The sequence below is a fragment of the Monodon monoceros genome, unplaced genomic scaffold, assembly GCF_005190385.1.
Source record: "Monodon monoceros isolate NGI ecotype Baffin Bay Population unplaced genomic scaffold, NGI_Narwhal_1 Super_Scaffold_18, whole genome shotgun sequence".
In the NCBI taxonomy this organism is placed as follows: domain Eukaryota; kingdom Metazoa; phylum Chordata; class Mammalia; order Artiodactyla; family Monodontidae; genus Monodon; species Monodon monoceros.
The window spans coordinates 176,954,594-176,970,288 of NW_021703774.1; the positions used below are offsets into that span (position 1 = coordinate 176,954,594).

At 55.1% G+C, this 15,695-nt stretch overlaps 1 protein-coding gene across 8 annotated transcripts in view; it reads left to right on the top strand.

The window, feature by feature from the left end:
* The window catches only part of NPHP4 (nephrocystin 4), a 137,500-nt gene that overhangs the window by 108,498 nt on the left and 13,307 nt on the right, over positions 1–15,695 (top strand). For 7 of the 8 annotated variants that reach the window (XR_003794454.1, XR_003794455.1, XM_029228734.1 and 4 more), the window contains 4 exons: positions 6,048–6,208; positions 9,171–9,351; positions 12,133–12,258; positions 14,878–15,089. Coding sequence is in view for 6 of the 8 variants with exons in the window: in XM_029228734.1 (XP_029084567.1) it covers positions 6,048–6,208; positions 9,171–9,351; positions 12,133–12,258; positions 14,878–15,089 (680 nt within the window). In the remaining 2 variants the exon portion in view is untranslated. The remainder of the gene's footprint in view (positions 1–6,047; positions 6,209–9,170; positions 9,352–12,132; positions 12,259–14,877; positions 15,090–15,695) is intronic. The other variant, XM_029228735.1, reaches the window with a different exon arrangement.

Here is a 15,695-nt window from a genome sequence, read left to right on the forward strand (position 1 = left end):
GTGTATCCTAGCTCTTTGTTTCGTCTTTGGCCAGCTGTAGCCCTTTGGGTTGGCCTGAGTCTGTTGACACGCTCTGGTTGGACTTTGGGCAGTTCCTCCCTTTCTGGAGCAAAGGTGTCCAGGCTCACCTTGTGCTTTTTCTGCCTCAGATCCGGTCACCCGTTTCTCCCGGGAGCCTGGCCCCCCACTGGGAGTGCTTTCTAAAGATCACGATCCGGGCACTTTTTTTTTTTTTTTTTTTGTGGTACGCGGGCCTCTCACTGTTGCGGCCTCTCCCGTTGCGGAGCACAGGTTCCGGACGCGCAGGCTCGGCGGCCATGGCTCACGGGCCCAGCCGCTCCGTGGCATGTGGGATCTTCCCGGACCGGGACACGAACCCGTGTCCCCTGCATCGGCAGGCAGACTCTCAACCACTGTGCCACCAGGGAAGCCCATCAATCCGGGCACTTTTGATCGGGGTCTCAACTGCTTCTAGGCCTTTCCCTGGGCAGAGCTGGGGCATGTATATTAAAACGTGAGTTCACCTTGATATTTCTAATTTAAATTTAGAGGTTTTTCCCTAAAATATTTTATTTGTATCTCTTTCCTCTTAAACCGAAAATCGTGTTTCCTGATAATATATTTACTTATTTACTTTCCCTTATAATTTACACAATGTATTTTCAAAATTATACCGCTGGTTTGAATACTAACGATACATGGCTGACAAAAGTTCAGGTTTCTTTGTGTTCTTCTGGTCTTGGGTTGTGTCCCACCGAGGATGTAGCGTGAGTGAGTGTGGCCCAAAGCCCTTGTGTTCATTCTTTTCTCTATGGAGTTATGTTGCCTATTTGATGTTCAGTCGAATTTGTTGGTTTCAGTTTGTTTTCAATTTCATATTTGCCTTCTTTCCTTTTTGATTGGAATATTTACGTGGCCCCAAACATAAAACCGTAGCTGAATGAGCACTCAAGGCTCCCTTCGACCCTCACCCCCCTAGACAGCCCCCACCTGCTCACCGGCCTGGGGGTGACCAGGTTTCTAGCTTCTGGCTTAAGCAAATATTTACGTTTTTATTTTTTCTTATTCAGTAGGTGGCATACCAAATACACTTTTTCACTGTGCTATTTTCAGTTAACTTTCCATCCCGAGTTCCACTCCATGTGGAAACCGTCTGCATTGTTTTTACAGCGACATCGTCCTACATTGGGTGCATGTTCTGTGGTTTATTTAACCATCATCCTACTGATGGAGGTTTGGGTCTTTCCAGGGTTCTGCTGTTTCAGGTAATGCAGCAATGAGTAACCTTGTGTTTCTCGTGTTTTCTGTGTATGGAGGTATGTTTTAGGGCAGATTGCTGGCAGTGGGATTATAGGATAAAAGGCTTCAGTGGTGTTGATAGACAGCACCACCTCCTCTCTGTTAGCCTGAGATCTTTTGGCCTCCTCCGCAAAATAGGTTGTTACATTCTGATTGATGTGAGATAGATCTTAGTGAAGCTTTAATGTGCATTTCTCTTGTAATGAGTGAAGTTGAGCATCTTTTGTCTTTGTCTGCAAACTTCTATTCATATCTTTTTCCATTTCTCTATCAGATTTTTCATCTGTTTTGTCCTCTGTTTTGGGAACTGTATTAGGAAGATTAGCTGTTGCCTGTGATATACATTGCAAATATGCTTCCTACTTTGTCGTTTGTCTTTTTGCTTTGCTTATGATGGGTTTTGCTATGTGAAGGTGTTACTTTCGTGTAGTCTAATGTGTCAGTCTTTTGTTGATTCTAGATTCTTGAGTCACAGATGCAGAGGCTTTCTCTTCCCCTAGCTCAGCAAGAGATTCGTGCATGGTTTCTTCTAGGATTTACAGGTTTCATTTTTTACGTTTAGATTTCTGATCTCTGTGTAGTTTATCCTGCTGTGTGATGGCAGACATGGATCAGTTTTATCTTTTTCCAAATGTCTATCCAGTTGACCCAGTACTATTTATTAAAACAGTTGTCTTTTTCCCCAGTGACTTGAGAGCCACCCTTATCAGATAGCAAACTTTTTTGTATTACTTGGGTGTCATTCTGGATTTTCTTGCTTGTTCCACTAGACTAGAGGTTGGCAAATGGATATCTGTTAAGGGCCAGATCATAAATATTTTAGACTTTCTGGGTTCACATACGATCTCTCTCTAATCATTTTCTTCTTTTTTTGACTTTTGTTTTTCACAACCCTTAGAAAATGTAAAAGCCATTCTTAGCTCTCAGCTGGGTTGGCCTGTGGGCTGTAGTTCACCAGACTCTTCATGAGACTGTCTGGCTACACACGAAGGTCGCGCTCTTTGATCAGAGGTGTTATGCTATTCTTTTTTGCACCGTTCTCCAGACATTCTTGCTGGTTTAGTTTTCTATGTGAACTTGTTAGGCTCTATCTGGGGTTCTGGAGAAGTGCATAGATGAACGAGAGGGGAACTGCCCTTGAAGGATAGGAGGGGACCTGCCCAGGAACGGGGATGTCTTCCCATCTGCTCATTTCTGCTTCCCTGTCTTCTGAAGGCACATAAGTGTACCTTAAATAGGTTTTGCTATTTTCTTGTTTTTTAATCAGTTAGGTTTTGCATTTCCCTTTATTATTACCCCCCTTCTGCTTTCTTTTTGGTGTTCTCTACTGTTATTTTCCTAATTTGTTTGAGTTGCTTAATTCATTTATTTTAATTCTTTTGTTCTGGTTGATATAAAGTATTGAAGGCTATGAATTTTCCTTTGATTATTGCTTTATGTTTTGGTGATTCTGATAAGCAGTATTTTCATTATTATTATTCTAAAAAATCTGTTTTGATCGTGTTTTCCATTTGACACAGAATTATTTAAGAATAAGTGAATTGTTTTGAAAAATTTTTTCCAATTTCTAGTTTGTTGGATTGTGATCAGAGAATATTATTTGTAATATTTCTACTTTAAGGAGCGTATTTAGGTTTTCTTTGTGGTGAAATAGACAGTAGATTTTTATTAATGTTCCAAATATACTTGAAAAGATATATTCTCTGTTATTGGGGTACCATGTTGTATGTGTATGCATACACTCTGCCTTATGGATTAGCTGGTCTGGTCTTCTGTATCCTTACTTATTTATGGTCCACTTGACCTGCCTTGAAAGGAAGGTGGTTGTTTGGTCTCCACTGTCATTGTGTTTTCATCTGTTTCTTCTTACGTCTCTGGATTTCTGCTTTGTTATTTGGTGCATAGATACTCCAAGCTGTTACGCATTCGTCATGCGTTGTAGACTGTAGTGTTATAAAGTGTTTGTCATCAGAGGAGTCGTGGCTACCTGCACGGAGCAGGAGGTGTTTGTCATGAAGGAGGGGTGGAGATTGAGAAGAGGGGTGGGGGAGGACCGTCCAGCTGGAGGCAGAGCATCTGCCAGACCTGGCCGTGGCGGTGGGGCAGGACTGAGGTGCAGCAGGGACCCCAGCTGGGCTGGGCGGCGTCTGTGAAGGGGTGAGGGAGGTAAGCCGGGGAGCCTGGGCAGACCCTGTGGGGTGGTACCACTACCCCCAGGAGTCAGTGGTCAGCGCCACTGCAGGTTTTTGAATGGGATGGAGACGACGCAGGATTCCTTTCGTGGACGCTTTGGCAGTGCCATGGGCTGGACTGTGGGGGGCCTGGACCTGAGGGAAGGCCACCAAGGAGTCAGTACAGGAGCAAAGGGGTCCGAGCCTACAGTGGGGAGGAATTGGGAGGGTCCAGCATGAGGGGCCTTGGACTGTGCCCAGACCAGGATGGCCCCTGTGTGCGACACTCAGCACACTGTCAGCTCTGGGCTCAAAGTGTCCCCCCGAGACCGTGAGCTCCATCAGGGCAGGGACCCTGTCCATCCTGTCCTGCCACATGACCCCACACAGGGCCTGGGACGTTTGCCGCGTGTGAATTAATGGTCGTATCGAGGGGACCCGGCAGCTGACGGGATGTGGTGGTGATGGAGCCCAGCCAGGGCGTCGGGAGGACGCGGTGCTGGGCGGCACTCTGGGGTGACGCGAGGGGGAGCTGGCTGGGGAGGAAGACGCGGGGTCCAGCTGGGACCTACTGCGTTCAGGTGCGAGTGCAAGTCCGGGTGGAGGCTCTGTGGGACTGGAGGTGTTGGGGGTGAGTGTGCAGGGCGCCCAGGGAAGGGTGTTTGTGGGTGTCATTTGGGGGTCGCCCCACACGGTCATGTCCGTGTGCACCTGGAGCCGGCGGTCTGGCCCACATCAGAGGCCGGTGCCGCCACTGCCCCTTCCTTGCAGCCCAGCGGGACCCAGCAGGTGGGCGCTGCCGTCGGTGCTGCGAGCTCGACCTTCCTCATTCCCCGGTCCTCATTCCAGTCCTCACTGTGCCTGGATGAGCCAGCCTCAGGGTGGGTGTCGGGAGACTGATCAGGTACCGCAGGCCGCGTACTTCTCAGACCTGGCCGCTGGGGGCCGGGGTGGCGTGTGACCTTGGCCGAGCCCTGTGACTTGGGACACTGGGGCCTGGCCTGCCGTGTGCAGCGTCACTCCAGCCCCTCCCGTGGTCTTTGTGCTGCTGCTGCCTGTCCCTCCATCCTGGAGGGCGCTTCTGTCAGCGCTCCAGCCGTGGCGGGAGCCAGGGCCCCGCCGGTCCTTGCTCTGTATCCCCTGGGCCCACCGGGGGGCCTCCCCCCGCGCCCCGAGCTGGGTCCCGTCCGGACCTGCTTCACTGCTCCCGCCGACCGCACTGTCCTGGCCTTGAGGACAGCAGAGAGGGCGCCGTGTGGGCACCCACGGGGCGAGGGTCTCAGCCTGCCCGGGGCCGCTTGGGCTGCGGAGCAAACGTCCGCCTTCCTCCCTGGGGTTAGGGTTCTGCTCAGTGGGGCCACGTAAATACTGGTATGTTATTGATGGAAAGGGCAGAAATGTTGTTCTCAGTGTGTTTCCCCTGCATTGCTGTCCCTGCACTTTAACTAATGGTGACTTCAATGACATCTTTGCCAATTTAGGATTAATGGTGATGCCACTTCGCAAAGGTGAAGGCGGGGGCTGCAGTCTGTCTCCTGTCTCGTAGTGATAAGCCTGGCACCAGGAGCGACCTTGGAGAGGCCTGTGCTTCTGTGGGGCTCCTGGGCGCTTTGGGGCGGGAGGCATCGGGGTGGCCTAGGCACCGTGTGCTGAACTCCGTCTCAGTTTGAGCTCTCCATGCTCCTGTGTGTGAATACCCCGGTTTCTAAAGAATTTTATTGGAGTAGAGTTGATTTACAATGTTGTGTTAATTTCTGCTGTACAGCAAAGTGATTCAGTTGTACATATATACATTCTTTTTCATATTCTTTTCCATTACGGTTTGTCACAGAATATTGACTATAGTTCCCTGTGCTCTACACTAGGACCTTGTTGTTTATCTATTCTGTATATAATAGATTGCATCTGCTAACCCCAAACTCCCACTCCGTCCCTCTCCCACCCTCCTCCCCCCACAAAGTCTGTTCTCTGTGTCTGTGAGCCGGTTTCTGTTTTGAAGATAAGTTCACTGGTGTCATATTTTAGATTCCACATATCATTGATATCACATGATATCTGTCTTTCTCTGTCTGACTTACTTCACTTAGTATGATCATCTCTAGGTCCATCCGTGTTGCTGCAAATGGCATCATTTCATTCTCTTTTTATGGCTGAGTAGTATTCCACTGTGTACATGTACCGCATCTTCTTTATCTGGTGACCACCCGGTTTTGACAGAAGATGTAGACAGCATTTCTCCCTAAATCCTGTGCGCCCAGAGTCATACTCCCTGGCCGGCCCGTCGGGGCATCTGTCCTTATCCAGCATAGACTGTTTCACTAGGACTTGGTAAAAACCGTCAGTCTTATTTGGGGAGGAGCTTATTGTATACATTGGAAAGAAATGTAGTCTTCTGAACACCACTCTTCATGTTGTTAATTTAGATATTTTATAATGTTTTGATTAATGTATTTATTAAGCTGTAACTCTGACAGAAGCAGAAATTAGTCATCATGACCAGAGCAGAAACTCCTCCAAGTGTAAAGGTGATAAATGATTCCAATTACTTCTGGGCGCATTTGGGGCCTCTTTGCACAGGGTCTCCGGGCTTTCAGCTGAAGTACCTGGTGGGTCCTGGATTCCTGAGACCCGGGGAGCAGCGCTGGTTTGCCCGCTACCTGGCCATGCAGACCCTGCAGATCGACATCTGGGATGGAGACTCCCTGCTTCTCGTCGGATCCGCCGCCGTTCAGATGAAGGTAACGTTTCCCCGCAGTCCTTTCTGTGAGGTCTGTTGCCCAGCAGTGTGGGTCGTCGCCCAGCACTGGGCATTGTCCAGGGGCCTGGCTTCTTGGTTCACAAATCCAAGACACTGCCGAGTCCTCTCCTTCCCCAAAGGAAAGGATGTTCACAGAGTCTAAGCTCGATCATGCTAGGGTGCATCTGCCCAGTTATCAGTTCCTCCTGTGAACCGACCCACCAGGCAACGTCACCTCTGCTCCCTTGTCGGTGAAGATGGATGTTTCCTGAGAGCAGCTCGGGATCAGGCTTGTTCACCAAGAGCCTGGCCGGTCCATCAGAGGTGTGCCCTCAGGACGGAGGACAGGATGAATGAATGATGGGGTGGGAAAATGTTTCCTGATGCCTGTTCTCAGTTCCATGAATTGTGCTTCTCTCATTCTAACTAGAATCAGAAGCTAATTCGTTTTCTAACTGTGCTTCCCATTCTCCTCATATTCTAAAACTGAAGTCCGTGCATTAATTCAATTTTCTTCCCAGGGTTTCTCCCCAAACCTTCCCTTTCGTGTGACCAGGACCCCAGAGGGTCAACGTGGGGTCACATGGCAGCCTCTGGGCCAGGCACTGGGCCACATCCACTTGCCGACATGCTGTCCCGAGAGTTTTCCTCCCTGCCTTGAGGTGGACGGGGGAGAGGATACAGCACCATCGCTGCAGCTCTGGAATCTCTCTGACCTTCATTCACTTTTCCTTCATCCCACACAGCTATTTCCCTCTGGACTCCAGCCAGGGGCCCCCTTGGTTTCCCTTCCTGAGCCTTGCGTGGCTGGTCACTGAGGCCTGCAGATCTGGTCCCGTCCCCCCTTGCCCCTCAGCACCCCGCCTGCGAGGATCTCGTGGCTCCTGTACTGCAGCGGCCCCGGCCCCGTGCCCCCCATCCTCTGGGGGCCGCCTGCTCCTCCGTCCCTCCCTTCCTCTGGTGGCTGACCCGGGCTGTAACTGTCCCATCCACTGGGGCTCGGGGCCCTTCCCTGAGGGGCTGAGGCCCTCAGGACAGTGGAGGGAGCCGGGGGGGCAGTGTGCAAAGAGTTACGGGGCGGGGTCACAGCTGGTGAGGACTCAGCAGGCGTCGGCTGGTGTTCTCACTCCTCAGGCCCCCCCAGGTCGTCATGGATATGGCACGTCTGTCTCCTACACTGGCCAGTGATGTCATGGAGGGTGGGAATGGGATGGCCACTGACCCCTCCCCAGCACAGTCCTAGGCCACCGTGGGTAGGGCATGGCTGAGAATGGATGAATAGAAAGAGGGAGGGAGGGGTGAGGTGAAAGGCAGGAGGGGCGGGGCGGGGCGAGGCGAGGGGAGGGAGGGGCGAGCGAAGCGCATGGAGGGGTTATTTGATCTCATCCTCCATGAAGAGCCCCTTTGACAAGTGCTGTCCGGTTTACTGACACAGAAGTGGTTTAAATAAAATGGAATTTTACTTTCTAAAAATAAGCAAGTCTTCACTTTAACATCTATGTAGAAAAGATGGAAAATTTGTGTAAGTCCAGGTCCTGAGCTGTCAAGGTGCTTACGTGGCCTTCTGTGGCTATTTCCAGCGTTTCCAGACGCATCACAGCTCATCGCACTGTCCCCCGTTGTTGGACAATTAAGCGCCTTGTCCTGGTGGAAACACTGCAGGGAACATCCTGGGTTCATGTTGGCTCACCCCTCCAGCTCATTTCCTGAGCGGTGACAGCGCCAGCATCGTTGGGATCTCGCGGTGGTCGCTGCCGGTGCCTGGTTGCACCCCCGCTCTGCTGCGGTGTCCTCAGCCCGGCCCTGGGACTGCTGCCCTGATCCCCGTGTCCAGCAATGGAGCCGAAGCCCCGGGTCGTGCTGGGACCAGGCTTTCAGCCTAGGTCTGACTCCATCATCTTCTCCCCAAATGAGAACGCCCCAAAGCCGCGTTTCCAAGTCACGGGTGCACAAATACGGAGCCTCGGGCAGGGGGCCCAGGGGCCCGGCACGGCGCTCTTCCCGGAAGATGACCAAGGCGCCTGCTTTCCCACCCTTTACAGGGTGGGAAAAAAACCTCTGCAGTTTCCTAGGTGAGACGCGATACCCTGTTTTTATTGGCATCACTGCTCCTGGGGCAGCCGGGCGTCGCTCCTTGCCTTGACTGGCCACCCTCTGGAGGGGTCTTCACCCCGTCTGGCTGCCGAGGCTCCTGGCCCGTGAACGTGTTGGCGTTATGTGGACAAGCGCTGCTGAGCAAGCAGGGTCTCCGGAGCTGGAAGCCACAGACCCGCTCAGGAGGGATCTGGTCTGGGCGTGTCCACCCCAGAGACAGGCAGAGGACAAGTGCTGGAGGGACAGGGCCAGAATTCCAGAAGCAGGACCTGAACGTGGCCCCACACTTCCATTTACGCGTGACGGTCAAGAGGCCTGGTGACGTGCCTGGGCCTCGCAGGAGAAGGGGCCCAGCCCTCCCTCCCGGCCGGCCCCACTCGCTCTTGGGCTCAGGAGGGTTCTGAAGGGTTAAACTTGATTAGCAGAGAAGAGTGGGGTCGGAAAGGACCCTCTTGATCCAGCTCCGTCCGCCCCACGGCCCCTCCTCGCACCTGCTGCCCGCCTTTCTGCCACACTGAAGCCCCCTGTGTCCCGCCCGGGCCTGGCGTGCCCTCCCCCTGCCTGGAGGCACACCTTCGTCCTGAGGGGCCCAGTGGAGGCTCCTCGGGGCTCCCGCCAACGCGGAGCTGGGCTTCCTCAGCATCCCCTCTTGTTCTGTGCCGTGTTCTCATCTTCTCCGTGTGCAGGGGGCTCCACGCAGGTGGCTGCCAGGCCCACTTGTGCATCCCTGGGGTTTGCTCAGTGGGTGAATCGGGATGCACTTTGTTAATAAGGATTTTGGGGAAAGACCCGACAGCAGGGACTTGGGTTTTCAGAAGCAGATAGCCCCTGCCTCGGCCGCCCTCTGACCGGTCCTTTCTCCTCCGCAGCACCTCCTCCGCCAGGGGCGCCCAGCCGTTCAGGTCTCGCATGAGCTTGAGGTCGTGGCGACAGAGCACGAACAGGACACCATGGTGGTGAGTGGAGACGTGACCAGGTTTGGCTGCGTCAAGCCCATCAACGTCCACACGGTGGTGAAGGGCCGGCTGCACCTGACCTTGGCTAATGTGGGTAAGAGTCCCTGGCAGCTTTGCCCTTGTTGCTGGGTGGCTACTCTTCTTCCCATTTGGGATATGAGCCCCCTCAGGACAGTGGTCACGTCGTGGGCATCAGCACTCAGTAGGAATTCAGAAGAGCTCTCATTAGCTTGACTACTAAGTATGCCCTTGACCTCTGAGCGTCTTCCCTTGACCACTGAGCATCTTCCCTTGACCACCGAGCATCTGCCCTTGACCACCGAGCGTCTGCCCTTGACCACTGAGCACTTTCCCTTGACCACTGAACAACTGTCCTTCACCACTGAGCATCTTCCCTTGACCACTGAGTGTCTGCCCTTGACCGCTGAGCGTCTGCCCTTGACCACTGAGCATCTTCCCTTGACCACTGAGCATCTTCCCTTGACCACCGAGCATCTTCCCTTGACCACCGAGCATCTGCCCTTGACCGCCGAGCATCTTCCCCCGACCACTGAGCCTGCCCTGGCACCAGTTGTTTGGTGTTCCTGATTTCTGGTCGGGGTTTGGTGTTATTAGCTGTCTCCGTCTTGCCCACGTTTTATTTCTGGTACTATCCATGGGGCATCGCTGTGACGATCCTCAAATGACTGGTTTCGGGAGAGAGTTTCATCTGGAGTTTCAGCTCATAGCACTGCCTCATTGGGGAGGAGAGAAGAGAGAACTGTTCCTAAACTTCCGCACCACACAGCTTGGGAACAGAGGGGCAGAGGGACGTGCTTGTTCAGAGCCGAGCACCTTGACCTTACGTCAGATGGTGTCCCAAGAGCTGCTCGTAAGAGATGCCGAGGAAGGCCCCAGTCCTCCTTCCACGTGGGCAGGGGGCTGGGGCTGGGTGTGGCTGGGATGGTTCTGCCTGGACATTCTGGGGGCTCCACAGAGGACCCTGATGGGACAGGGGACGTTAGGCCGGGCATACCTGCCTGTGCCCGCCTCAGGGCAGAGGCCAGTGTGAGCCCTCGTGGGGCTAGTGACAAGCCCTCTCCATCCCCCTCGAGGGGACTGAGGAAGGATTGAAAGCGGGACAACACCAAGCCATCTGAGGTTTCTGGACTCAAACCTCTCTGTCGTTTTATTGGGGAATTTTCCATTCCTTACAACCCAGCCTGATTTTAGACCTTGAGCCCCATGGGCCCTTTCCACCTGTGCCGACAGCATGGGGCAGGCGGGGCTGGGACGGAACAGCAGGCGTGAGCGCGGAGCTCATTAAGCCAGGTCTGAGGCTTCTGCTCCCTTGTTTACAAATGTAGGATCCCGGGCAGCCTGGAAAACAGACAATATGGAAACGGCAAAACTCAATTAGGTTCTGGAGAAATAAATGAGCTGTGTGTGAGAAGCAGGCATTATTCAAAAGCTCCTACGACTGAGGGGAGTTGCTAGAAGCATTCTGCTTCCAAGATTGTGTTGGTTATTTTTATTTTTAATTCACCAGCCCACAAATGCGCAGTGACTCCAGGTTTTAAAATCTTATCTTCAGAAGAAAGATTAAGCTCCATTATGCGTTATCTTAAATTGTCATTTTCATACGTTGCCTGCAAGAGAGAGATAAGCTCGCGGGAAGGGGCCTGAGATACCCAGACAGGGAGGCTGTGAGGCAGAGGACCAATGCTGCGCGCGGCACACTTGTACGACGTGGCAGCGCTGTGCTTTCCTCTGTACATTCTGCAGTTCTTGAACAAAAACAAAGTGTCATGGCTTTTGTTTCTTTTTAAAACTGGTTGTTCTGCAGCGAGTGGCAGGCGCGGGCCAGCAGGTGGGGTGATGCTGTGCAGGCCTTCAGGGTGACAGAGGCAGGGTCGGCGCCTGCCCGGATGGGGCCCCGCCTCTGCATTCACAGCCGCGGCCAAGTGCGAGGCCGCGGATCCAGGCATCTGTCACCCACGCCCAGGTCTCCTGTGACTCTTTCTGTGGGAGAGGGCCGTCCTCGTGCTTGGCGGCTTCTCGGCTCAGGCGAGCTTTTTTTTGCACTTTTTTTTTTTTTTCTGTACGTGGGCCTCTCACTGCTGTGGCCTCTCCCGCTGCAGAGCACAGGCCCCAGATGCACAGGCTCAGCGGCCATGGCTCACGGGATCCTCCCGGACCGGGGCACGATCCTGTGTCCCCTGCATCGGCAGGCGGACTCTCAACCACTGCGCCACCAGGGAAGCCCTCAGGCGAGCTTTTTGATGCTGTCTTTTTGCCAGCTTCTTCTGAGGCTTTACGGGGTCATTCATCATTTAGAGATCCCAAGAGCCCCTTTCCTTTCTTTGACCCCGTGATCCTGGCTGTGTGTGTGACCACGGCTCCCCTGGGAGCTCCGCTGCCACTGTATCTGCAGGTCTCCCGTGAGGCCTTCCTGGGGAGGGCAGGCTGCCCTGACCCCCGGCTCACAGTCAGGCACCGGGGCTCTCAGGGTGTCTCCCCAGAGGCGTGTTTGGGCACAGACGTTTGCAGAAGGGCACAAAGGCCTTCTTGGAACAGCATGACACTCGAGGGCCTGACAGGAGAGTCTGCGACCATCCCAGAGCCTGGGGCCGGGCCCCCTGGATACCTGCCCTGAGCATCTCGAGCCCCGACTCGTGGTGGGAAAGCAGACTGCTGCTCAGACAGAGGAGAGTGTGGACCTGGAGAGCAGGGAGCTCGAAGGAAATGTGCCTCTGCCCACCCGCCGTTTCTCTGCTGCAAAACGAACTCCAACCTGAGAGTGGAAAGTGGGGTGTGGGTGGGGATCCGGGTGAGTGTCATCGACTCTGTGCTGGTATTTATGTCTCGTGCGGGGCGGGGGGTGTTTTTCGTTCAGGTCACTTGTGTGAACGGAGAGTGGGGAGTCCCAGCTCACTGCCACCTTCCAGATCACGGGTCATCTCGAATGACGGAGCCACCGGCTTCTCGGGAGGTGGTCTTCTCACGCCCGGGGCTCCCAGACGTGAGTGGAGAGACCGGGGGACCTACGGGTGGAGGCTGGGGGTTGTGCTCGGGGAGGTGGGCGGGCGGTGGGGCAGAGCGAGAGGCGGGGGGCTGCGTGTGCGTGCGTGCGTGTACGTGTGTGCGTGTGCAGGAGCACACGTGTGCACCTGTGTCGTGGGGCCCTGCCCTCTGGATCTGGGGGCCCGAGCCGTGGCTCCGCCTCCGGCTCAGTGACCTGCAGGCCACGTCGAGTCACCACGTTCGTCAGCCCAGCGCTCTCTAGGCTGGGCCCTGGGGAAGCCGCCGGTGTTACTTGGTGGAGATTACAGTCCTAGGAGTGGCATTTGTTTTCGGGTAGCTGCTTCTCCCCAGGGGAAGGGGACGGGAGGAAAAGGTCGGGATGAACATAGGCTGTTTTTTAAAAACTAATTTGAAACTCCCCATGTTGGGGAGAAGAGAAGCTTGGGAGATAAACACCTGGGCTTGTGAAAATATCACATAACACGGAAGTTTTTCCGTCCCCTTTCAAATGAACCCCCAGACCTGAATGTAAAATACTTGTCATTGGAATGAAAAGTGGGAGGTGCCCTTTGAGGAGCAGCCCCCAGAGGTTGCAGGTCATCTCACGTGGATTGGAAACTGCCATGAGCGTCTTGTGTTGACGGTCCTTGACTTTGTTGGTCTTGAACCTGTGCCCTGGGTGGGAATTCCAGAGCTGTGGGGGGCAGGACTGGGAGGCCTTTGGTGCCATCTTGGAAGGTCTTCAGAATCCCACGAGTCCCCTGAAACTCCAGCCCAAACTTTATGGGTCCTCGTACGTCTTCCCCGGGAGAGCAGCCCAGGTACATTCAGATGCTCAAAGGGGTCCATGCTGCGTGAGCCCGGTAGGCTGAGATTCTGTTCCGGACCAGCTTCCTCATTTTAATGTTGAAAAAACTGAGACACAGAGGTCAGGTGACATGGCCGGTTGTGTGGTTAAGGGTCGTGAACTTGGACTAGAATCTGGATTTCCTGCTTTGGGGCCAGTGCCTCCCCATCCCCAGCTGATCCCTTTGGCCACCAAGAGAATGGATGGAGAGCTGGCTCCACGGAGCAGGGAGTGCCTCCCATCCGCACCCCCCCCCCCCCCGCCCCCGGGACAGGTACGAGAGGATTTGTGAAACCCACGGCTTGGGGCCCGGCAGGTCGGGGGCTCCTCTGGGCAGCGCGGGGAGTTGTGACAGTGAGGGTTTGCTGAGGGATCCAGAGCCTCTGGAGTCATCAGTCTTCCAATCCCTATTTTGGTCAAAACCAGACGGCCGGGCACTCCACCAGAAGCCATGTCTCCACCCCCCGGGCAAGGTTCCGGAAGCGGGAAGTTGTGCCGAGTTTCGCAAGATGCTTCCTGGCTTCAGCAGTGTGGTCCCACACGGTCCCATCACCCCCACGGTCGGGGTGATGCAGTCTGAACACACAAGCCAGTTGATCACCCCCCAGCCTTGCTCGTCTCCCACCCTGGCCCCTCCCCTCGGGACCGGGGGCCTCGGGCTGCTTGAGCCCGATCCAGGTTGGAGCTCCCGTTCCCATGGAGCTGGACCCCAGACACACGAAAAGTGCTGTTTTGGGGTGGCCACTTGAGACATCTGCACCATCTCATGGCACCCGAAGAACCTGGAAGTAGCCCTTGTTTACGTGTGATGGAAGAAGAGGCGGCAAGTGAGGGGAAGCTGCTTCACCACCACGTGGAGCACATCAGCAGGAGGCAGAGATACTCGAGGACGGGGAGTGGGGTCCAGCCGGCGGAGTTCAGGCTCGCGGTCACTTCCCGTGGTTCTGGGGGTGCCTGAAGGAAGGACAAGGTGCTAAGTTGGGGCGCTCCCTCTCACCTGCCGCCTGTGCTGGGTTTACTGATTGTCCGGGAATCTCACGTGCCAGCTTGTGACGTGGCAGGTGCCACGTGTGCATGCCAGTGGCACAGCCAGTGGTGGGAGGGAGAAAATAGCTCTCCGGCCTGCCGGGGCCTGGCCTATCGTGGCTTCTGTCTGTCGGCTACACAGCTGTCCTGTGGGTCTAGGCTTCGAGTAAAGCCCCTGAAGGAGATGGTGCTCTAGGGGCCCAGCCAGCCAGAGGCAGCCGGGTGCAGAGAGGAGAAGCTCTGGGATCCACCCACCCCGGCTGGCCCGAGGCCTCAGGGCACAGCTCACTGGAGCCCCCGATTCCTGATCTGAGCTCGGGCCTCCTGATAACCCGCACCCAGCGGGGGTTTGAGGACCTGACAGGACAGCGTGCCTGAGAGCCTGGACGGTGTGCTGGGCATCGGGGGTGCTCGCTGGGGGGGCTGGAGGTGAGCAGGGGCCAGGTCCTGGGCGAGGGCGTCTGGGGAATCCTGAGAGCCTGAGCTTCTGCAACGCTGACCTTTTCCCTAGCAGACCCCCTAGTGGGCACTAATACATTTGTATCTAAGCACCGAGACAGAATCCCTTCTATGTGATAAGGGAGGGATGCCGTGGAGGGCAGGGTGCGTCATTTCCACCTTTACCAGCCTCTGAGGGTTTATGAAAAGCTTGAGGCTTGGCTCTGGAGGGCGTGGAGCCGTGGCTGCTTAGAGAACATAAACACTCTGACCTTTAACCTCTGGCCCTCCCTTTGAACCTTCCAGCAGTGAAAAATGTGGTCCAAGCGCAGAAGCTGGCCGACGTGGACAGTGAGCTGGCCGCCCTGCTCTTCACGCCCCCGTGGCAGGGGACGCGGCAGCCCCAGGGCGCCGGCCGTGAGGGGGACGCCGTGCGCAGGCGCAAGCTGGAGCGCATGAGGGCTGTGCGCCTGCGGGAGCGCGGAGCGGAGCCTGGCCGCTGCGGGCCGGGCGCGCTGGTGAGGCTCGGCCCCCGTCCTCGGGAACACTGCGGGAGCAGCCCCGTCCTCCCCCCTCCCCTTGCCTGCGGGCTCTCATCTTCCTGCCGCGTCCTGGTTACAGAGCATGAGACCCGATCTCTCAGCCACCGAGGGAAGTTTTCAGGCCAGAATTACCGGCGCGCTTTGGATAAAAGCTGACTCCTGGGCTCCGCTCCATTGGTTGGGGGGAGCGTCCTTGGAGCCTAGGCTTTTAAGAAAGCTCCGACGGGGATTCTGAGGGCTCCCAGGTTTGGGGAGCAGAGCCATGACAACTTCTACATCATGGGTTGTCAGAGTGATCGATCTTGCCAGAATTCCCACCTTAGACTAAAAATCTAAATAAGACCCTAAGAAATGGCTGTTTGCAGGATAAGGAAGCCACAGGGGCCTTAGGATCCTTTCCATTGAGGCAGGTGGGTGTCTGAACAGATGCCGTCCTTCTCAGGGGCCAGGCCTGTGCCCATGGCCTGGCAGACACAGGCAGTGGCCGGCCCTCCCCTGGGGCTCACAGAGGTGGGCAAGGACCCACCCTCAGGGGCGCCGTGGAGGGAGGGAGGGAGACAGAAATAAACCAACAAGCAAAAG